Here is an 8,813-nt window from a genome sequence, read left to right on the forward strand (position 1 = left end):
AACGAATGGTAAGGGCTCAAATGGATGATGAACATTCATTATGAGCAACAGTCGTATTTGTAAAACGTTCCGATTGTATTAATATTATTTTATTTCAAATTACAAGTTTTAAAGTGTACCGCTAGAAATGATTAAAATAAACATTATTTTATTATGAAGTGAAAGTTTAATAAAAACACCCCTAGAAATAAATTAAATAGAACGTGAACCCTACATTAATGACGTGTTTTTTCTTATTTGCGTCTGACCATTCCCTGAAAAGTTACGGGGTATGATAGATAACCCCTTTCCTTAAGAATAATGTGATAAACTGTTACACTTTTGAACAATATTTTGAAGAAAACTATTAATTAGATGTAAATTAAGATTTACGCGGTAAAATAAACCCTATACGACATTAAAGGTGGCTGGGGTCCACTACCCTAACACCCCAAACATTTTTTTTTTTGACTTCTGCTGACTTCTGCTCAATTTGAAAAATTGGCTACAAAATGTCTATTTCCCAAACACCGGACCCAAATCATTACTATTACTGGTTTCTGAAATTATTAGTGAAGTAACTCCATCGGATGTTAAGTTTAAATATTTGTCTATACCTGCAATGACAACAGGACAAATTCAATCCCTGGATGTATTTGGTTTTAGAATATGGAAAAATTTCATTAAAAGATTTTCTGATCAAGTTATTCTCTACCAGTACGATGTCAATTTGCATCAGCGAGATAATATTTTAAAATTTTAATCCTTAACGCATAACCAGTTTTCTCCCCACGATTTATTAATGTTTTTAAATACGCCTGGTTTGCATCAGGATATATAGAGGAAAGACCAGAACAGTTTGAAAATCCCGTGGAGGTTTGCTTTTCCAATGAAAAACCTACGTGCGTTATCTGTGGACATAATATAGCTGTTATAACTTGTGCATGGTGTAAACAATCGTTGTGTTTAAAACATTTTTTCCATGATTTTCATTATTGCCAACAATATATTGAATTAAAAAAGTAAAAAAAAAGAAATTAAATTAATAATGTAGAATACAATTTGTGATAGTCAACCATTTTTCTTCAGTTATATAATTATCCTTACTTTTGTGTTTTTTAAATAGAATAAGGATAAAAAACATTTTTCTGTAGGAGTATAAAAGTTATTAGCGAAGATACCGGGTGTCCCTCAAAAGTGGCTCACCCCCATATTTTTTTTTATTATTAGTGATATAAGAAAACCATTTTGAATGCATAATTAGGCCGTTAAACCGGATTATTACAACAGGAAATCATTTTCTTTGTGCTTCCGGTTATACCGGAAGTGAGTACTAACTTCGCTATTTTTTTAAATCTATAATTTTTTTTTTCTTCAGTTGGGCAGACAGCATAATTTCATATAACTTTTACATGAAAAAATTTTCACTCGGAAAATGTATTACTATATTTGACGCATAGTAACTAGGTTAATAGTATAAACTACGTTATGTTCCTCGTGATTTACTATTTCTCGATCAGCTATGCTTTAGTCAGTGGTTCTTTTTTAATATGGTGTAAATTAACAGTTGTATTAAATTAGTTTTAAAAGAAAAACTCGAAACAACAAGTAAATTTAATTCAATTATAAGTACAAAAAAACTAATTTTCTAAATGCACCCCGCCTCGATTTTGACATAATTGTATCTTCCGTATTGTCGATCTAAAAACTCGACGTAATTCCTGCGGAGATATTTTTATTTTTTTTTATTATATTTATTTTTTCTTATTTATACAGTTTCTAACACGATTTTCTAATACCTCACGAGACCTTACAGGTGTATTATACACCTCATTTTTTATTTTGCCCCATAAAAAAATATCTAAAGGTGTGAGGTCAGGTGATTTGGAAGGTAAAAAGATAGGAATAAGGAGAAATGTGAGAAAGAACCGGTTTGTTCTCACCGTGGTGGCCACTTTATTGGTCCATTATTACCAATCCAATCGTTATTGTACTTTCTGCTTAAAAAATCAGTAACCACTCTGCTGTTGTGAGGTGAGGCGCCGTCTTGTTGGAAAATTAGTTATAAGTTCCAACTGGTAGGTTCTGCAGCAAATCCTCAATTCCATTATTAAGGAAGTTGAGGTATCTTTCCCGTGTAAGACGACCATCAAAAAATATTGGACCCACCACTCTTTCTCCAATGATTCCCATCCAACAATTAAAACCAAATCTTTCTTGGAAATTGCCTTCCTCCATCAAATATAAATTTTCTTGTGCTCAATACCTTTTATTATTTCGATTAAACATACCCAAGTTAGTAAATCGACTCTCATCTGTATACAGAATTTTGAAAGGAAATGCATTATCGTTTTCATATCTTTTTAAATACCAATTACAATACGGAAGTCGTCTTTCATAATCATTCTCGTACAAATGTTGATGTAATTGGTATTTGTAAGAACGAAGTTTATGGTTTTTTAAAATCCTCCACACCGACGTTTTTGAAATTTCGCACTGTATCGCAATCTCCCTAACTGATGCACTGTTGTTATTTTCGATACATGCCAAAACATTTCGTTCCGTATCGCCACTTACAATGTATCTAGGGTTTCCATTATTGACCGGCTCTGTTTGAATTTTCGCCACAATTTTTGGAAAGTAGTGCCCTGTTGGGTGGCGACGGCCAGGAAATCTCTGCGCGTAACGTCTAACAGCAGCAACTGCGTTTTATCTACATTCTTCAAATATTAATATCATATCTACTTTTTCGATTTGCGTGAATTTTTCCATAATTTAAATTGAAATTAACAAATATTGTCAACTAATCAACTTAATTACGTTACTTAATTTACGTTATGTCAAATTGCTAGCAATTTTTTTTCCATAGCCACCTTGATAGGTTTTAATCAAAATAAAGTAAACAATCCAAACCATAATGTACGTCCATTATACATTGTAATTTACCATCAGCTACACAACATTTAGTGTAAAAGAACAAAAAATAAAAAATAAAAGATCAAAAATAATTGAATTAAATTTAGTTGTTTGTTCGCGTTTTTCTTTTAAAACTAATTTAATACAACTGTTAATTTACACCATTATTAAAAAAGAATCGCTGACTAAAGCGTGGCAGTGATCACTGCTCGAGAAATAGCAAATCAAGAGGAACATAACGTAGTTTATACTATTAACCTAGCTATTATGCGTCAAAAGTACCGTATATTCTCGAATCTAATCCGCACCCTTTTTACAAATTTTGTATGCTCTAAAATCAAATGCGGATTACAATCGGATGTGGATTACACTGGCAAACCAACTTTTTTTACCATCATTGCATTTTTAAAATCGAGGTGCGGATTAGATTCGAGTGCGGATAAGATTCGAGAAAATACGGTAGTAATACATTTTCCAAAGATACTAATACTTTTTCAAAAATTATAAGCGATCGTGAAAATTTTTTCAAGTAAACGTTATGTGAAATTGTGCCTACTCAACTGAAGAAAAAAAAATTTATAGATTTAAAAAAATAGCGAAATTAGTACTCACATCCGGTATAACCGGAAGTACAAAGAGTATGATTTCATGTCGTAATAATCCGTTTTAACGGCCTAATTATGCATTCCAAATGGTTTTCTTATATCACTAATAATAAACAAAAATATGGGGGTGAGCCACTTCTGAGGGACACTCGGTATATTATCTACCCCAAACTTCTAACCCTTGTAAGTTCTTACAATAGTACTACCTAACGTATAAAAAAATCATCGTGGGAAATTGCGCCAAAATCGACAATTTTCGCAAAAAAAAAAAAATTTTTGGGGTGTTAGGGTAGTTAACCCCAGCCACCCCTTAATGTCGTATAGGGTTTATTTTACTGCGGAAATCTTAATTTACATCTAATTAATGGTTTTCTTCAAAATATTGTTCAAAAGTGTAACAGTTTATCACATTATTCTTAAGGAAAGGGGTTATCTATCATACCCCGTATCTTTGCAGGGGATGGTCAGAGGCCAATAAGAAAAGCACGTCATTAATATTTTTAAACGTACTATAAGGATACATAATATCGCCAAAATCGACAGGGTAGTTTTTAAAATATTCCAAAAAACTAGGGGTAGTTTACCCCCTGAAGCCCTCAGATATATGTGTGATATATCCATGGAAAGCTCTTTGAAAATGAATATCAGTTTACGTTTACCACATTTCGATAGCTATTTTCGTTTTCAGCCTATAAGCGAATATATATATTTCGCCCCGATTTTCAACCCTTATAACTCGCCAAATTTCGCCTGTACCAAATTTCAGCAAAATCGGTGAGGGGCAGTTCTGATACTTTCCTTGTGAGTTCATTTTGAGAAAATAACTTCGGCGTAGATGTTTCACTCTCCTATTCACTTCCAGTGGCAGACTGTCCCGATTTCTGTGAATTTGGCAATATCATTGTTTCTCAGGGCATGCGAATTACTTTTGAAACGTACATAAATAGGCCGAAGGAGATTTTCACTGTATAGAACAGAACATTTTGTGAACATTTTGACTGTAAGTCTGGATATCTCCACGTTTAATTTCGATTAAAACCTTTAGTATCTACTAGTCAAAAGTAACAATCATCGAAATGATTCTTAGGCTCCATCCAGATCATAGGAATACCAAAGTTTAATCCAGAACATTCTCCTTTTTTCCACAACCGTAAAGACTCAACACTGGACTTGCAAACTTTATGAGGAACCTATGATTTATCTAGTTTGTCCATTTTAAAACCGAAATATTCAACATAAGTCTCCTCGACAAAGCTTGTGATATTTCTTTTTTGTTATATCAATGCCGCAAATATAACAAAATAAATCACTATTATATTTATACTTTCTTCGTGACGAACTCACGTTTTAAAAGACAAGACAAATATATTAGAATGGACATTCAGTAATTGAAACAAAATATTAACACATGACAACTTATTCAGATTCACGTGTAAGTATTTCAATATTGTAAAATAATTGAGAGCTCAGCTGTTGTCCCGGGGGGCAAGGGGTCTGAGAGTAGGGATCACGTGATGTTTGTATGCGCGAAAAAAGTTGCGCAGAAGCCTAATCATCACTGGGAAAATAAATTTTATTACTAACAAGCCAAGATAATTGTTCAAAATATAAGATATGTAAAAATCATAGAAAACAAAAGCACATTCAGTACTTTCATGAATACATTCGTAATCTGGGTACTTGAAAACATGAAAATTTGCAAAGATATCCAGGGCAACAACAAAAAATTTTTTTTGTTGTGCACTGGAAAGAACATTTTATTTTACAATTGAAAATATCCATGTTGCATAAATTTACTTTGTTAAAACTCAATTTCCTAGAACTTACTTCTTGAGATATTTGTTAATATTAATAAATTAACATACTAATATATACATATATTTTTTTAGATTATTAATCGTACCAAACACTCAAAAACTATCAACAACCAGAGATTTGGAGCATTATCGGTATGTCATAGAACTAGATATTGCTGTTTGTAACTTTTTGATTCAACTTTACGAAACAAATGGACTTCAAATTCAAATAAATACGCAAGAGGTTATTTTCTCGGTTAGATCTTTCTTAAACAAAAATTTGTATTGTACGATATATAATTGCAATATTAAAGATAATCACATTAAAGAATTCATTCAACTTTTTTAGTTAACGAGTTGAAAGATTTTATATATCTTCGTAACAAATTGTGGACAAAAATTTTCCAATTATTGACAATTATATATTATGTCTCTCATAAAGAATCACAAGAACATAATCAATTTGAGATGATTAAGAATGTAATTAATCAAGATTATTTAGAAACTTTATGTATTTCTTTAAGCGATATTAAATCTAAAGGTAAGATTATAAAAAGAAACTCCTAATCGTCTTTATTTTATTAACACTATTTTTCTTAGACCTGTTAGAATGGACGTTAAAAAATTTGATTACACTGATTGATTTACAAGATATAATGGTTTCAAATGAATTGATATCCAAATTATTTAATTTATTGCATAATATGACTCAAAATAACTCCAGTTCAAAAAAGAAAACAAAAGAGCTGCTTTTAAATGTTATAACTGGATTAATGAGTGTTTCAAATGTAGCTAAGATTTGTGGTTTAAAAGCTGGTTGTGTTTCTCTCGTAATGAAGTTAATGAAGAAAATTGAACTCAAGTTAAGTCTCGAGGATGTTGGATCACTTAGAAAAACCGGGAAGAAAAAACAAATAATTGAAAGTTTAACGGAATTTTCAATTTATTTACACCTCTTAAATAATTTATCAACGGATTATGACGATGCTAAAACACTTATAATTAAACTAGGATTTGTTAGCTTAATACATAAAAATTGGAATTGGATATCTGCAAGTACTGATTTGTTAAGCGATACTCTAAAAACGATATGCACCTTAACATCTCAATATGAAACTGGTACATTAATAACAATTTTAAAAATTTTATCTGTATTCTATTATTTTTATGTTTTAGCATGCAATGAATTAGCTCTATCAAATTTCACATCAAAAAAACTTTCTAGCACAAATACGCTTATTAACTTAATTATTAACGTTATTTTACGCGAAATGGAATTTATTAGCAAAACACATAATTTGGCCATTTTAAAATACTCTTTTCAGATATTACACAATTCATGTTCTTCCGACGACTGCAGAACTATAATAGCGAAAACTAACTTATTGGCTTTTTCATCAAAGTTACATCCTTCAATGACGAAACATCAAAAATCGTGGAAACAAGTCCAGTTGTTTTGGTTGGAATTTCTAAATATCTATTCATCCTATCCGGAAGGACAAACAGTAATCCACCGATTTCCAGAACTACTACAAATATTGATCACAATTTCTGAAAGTAATGCGGAGAATACAATCTTATCTATAAAAATCTTAAGAAACTTTTCGTTTTGTTCGTCAAACAAACCGCGATTGTTGGCATGTGTTGAATTTCTGGGATTAATAAGTAAATTATTAATATCGCTTGAAAACAAAGAAGAATTTCATATTGCTCTTGTAATTTTATGGACACTCTCTGCAAATAACCAGAAAGCAAAAGTTATTTTGAAATGCGCTGGTTTGGATGGAAAGTTAAAAACAGCTTTAGAATCCGCTGAAATTTTTGTACGATCTGGTGATATGGACGAAAAAGATCTTGAGGAGATACGTCATGTTTTACAAATATTGCGAAATAATGATAATTGATGTAGGTGTCATGTAGACGTTGTTATAATTAACTTAATAAATTTGATCTACAATTTTTATTAAATTATGTTTCATTTATTGTACTATCGCTTCAGCAAATATCGTCTTTTGTTCATTATTCTAAACAAAATGTTCAGAATATTGTTCTATTTTTAAGTTTAACATTTTTGGTCACATCTATTCGATAATACAGGTTCAAATACTGATACAATAATAACGACCAATCAAAATAATCAAAAAATTCGTTAATTGTTTATACGGTGTGTCCCGTATCTTCCGCATCAGAGTATTATACGGTTGTAGGATACATTATTCTGAAGGGATGTTTCTAATAAAATTTTCCCGAAATGTTTATAATAACCGAACGGAAACTGTTTAAAGTCTTTCCAATACCGATTCACTTCAATTTCGCGAAAAGTTTATTTCTCTTCCCGTGTCGAATCTATTGGTGCGAAACTAGTTTAGAACAGCGCGGTGGACCGGCCGGGGGTGAAACCGATTGCCTGAGTGTGATTTACGATCTCCGAAGGCGTTTCCCGAAGCTATTGGAGGAAAAACAGTTGTTTAAACAGTTCCCGTACGGTTATTATAAACATTTCGGGAAAATTTTGTTAGAAAGATCGCTTCAGAATAATGTATCCTACAATCGTATAATGCTCTGATGCGGAAGATACGGGACACGCTGTATAGTACGTCCCCATCAAAAGTAACCCCGCGTTGTTTAATATGAAAACGGTTCGAGATGTCGTCTTCAACACGTCGATTTTTATTTTTTATTAACTCAGCATAAATTATTGTTTATCACTTTTAGATTATTCGGAAAATAACCCTTTGTTTTTTTAATTGAACATCCTAAATATTATAACATTTTTTAACAGGGCAAAAAATAGGAACCCAGTTATACTCCACAATCAAAATATTTGTTTCGTTCTCCTAAAGTATTCTTTAGTACTCCCTAAAAGTGTAGAAATTACTATTTAGGGTGTATCACCAACGTGATGTTTGGCCAAGCAACGTGTTCACTCGAATATTTATTATTTTTTATTTATCAATTCGGATAAATTAAGTTTGTTTTTGTCGAATTAGATATTATGTTTTTGTTTCTTAATTGTCAGGCAAAAACAGTCAGGGGAACTTTCTTTTATTTATTTAAAAAGTGTTTTTCTAAGAAAAAGATAGACTTATCCCTTACATTTTTAATGTTTTTGATCCCTTTTTTGTCCACTGTGAATATTTCAATTTAATTATATTTCACCTTCGTGGGAATGTCACCGATCGTCTCGTCGTTATCCCTCTGATGGTTTCTTGACAGTAATTAATTATAAATAACTTTCTTTGTTATTTCAATTACATTTTATATTTTTACAACTTTTTAGTCGTACCTGATGACGCTTATACAGGGTGTTTCAGGTTTTTGTAGCAGGACTTTAACAGTCGATAGATCTTTTAAAATTAATACAAAAACTTCATTTAATCATAGGTCGACAAACGCTTTGTTTTGGAGATACAGATTGCTCAAATTAAATTTTTAAATTGATTTTTATTTGATATGTATTACACGTGTATTTCAACCGATTCTTTTCAAATTTGGTATACGGAGGTTTCTTGGCATG

General features: G+C 31.3%; 1 protein-coding gene across 2 annotated transcripts in view; it reads left to right on the top strand.

Moving 5' to 3' along the window:
• The window catches only part of LOC111429379 (anastral spindle 3), a 34,317-nt gene extending 27,053 nt beyond the window's left edge, over positions 1-7,264 (top strand). For both annotated transcript variants that reach the window (XM_071194592.1, XM_071194593.1), the window contains 4 exons: positions 5,390-5,583; positions 5,646-5,837; positions 5,897-6,415; positions 6,473-7,264. In XM_071194592.1, coding sequence (XP_071050693.1) covers positions 5,390-5,583; positions 5,646-5,837; positions 5,897-6,415; positions 6,473-7,200 — 1,633 coding nt within the window. In that variant the 3' untranslated portion in view covers positions 7,201-7,264. The remainder of the gene's footprint in view (positions 1-5,389; positions 5,584-5,645; positions 5,838-5,896; positions 6,416-6,472) is intronic.
• The last annotated feature ends 1,549 nt before the right edge of the window (positions 7,265-8,813 follow it).

The sequence above is a fragment of the Onthophagus taurus genome, chromosome 2 (genome assembly GCF_036711975.1).
Source record: "Onthophagus taurus isolate NC chromosome 2, IU_Otau_3.0, whole genome shotgun sequence".
NCBI classification, from domain to species: domain Eukaryota; kingdom Metazoa; phylum Arthropoda; class Insecta; order Coleoptera; family Scarabaeidae; genus Onthophagus; species Onthophagus taurus.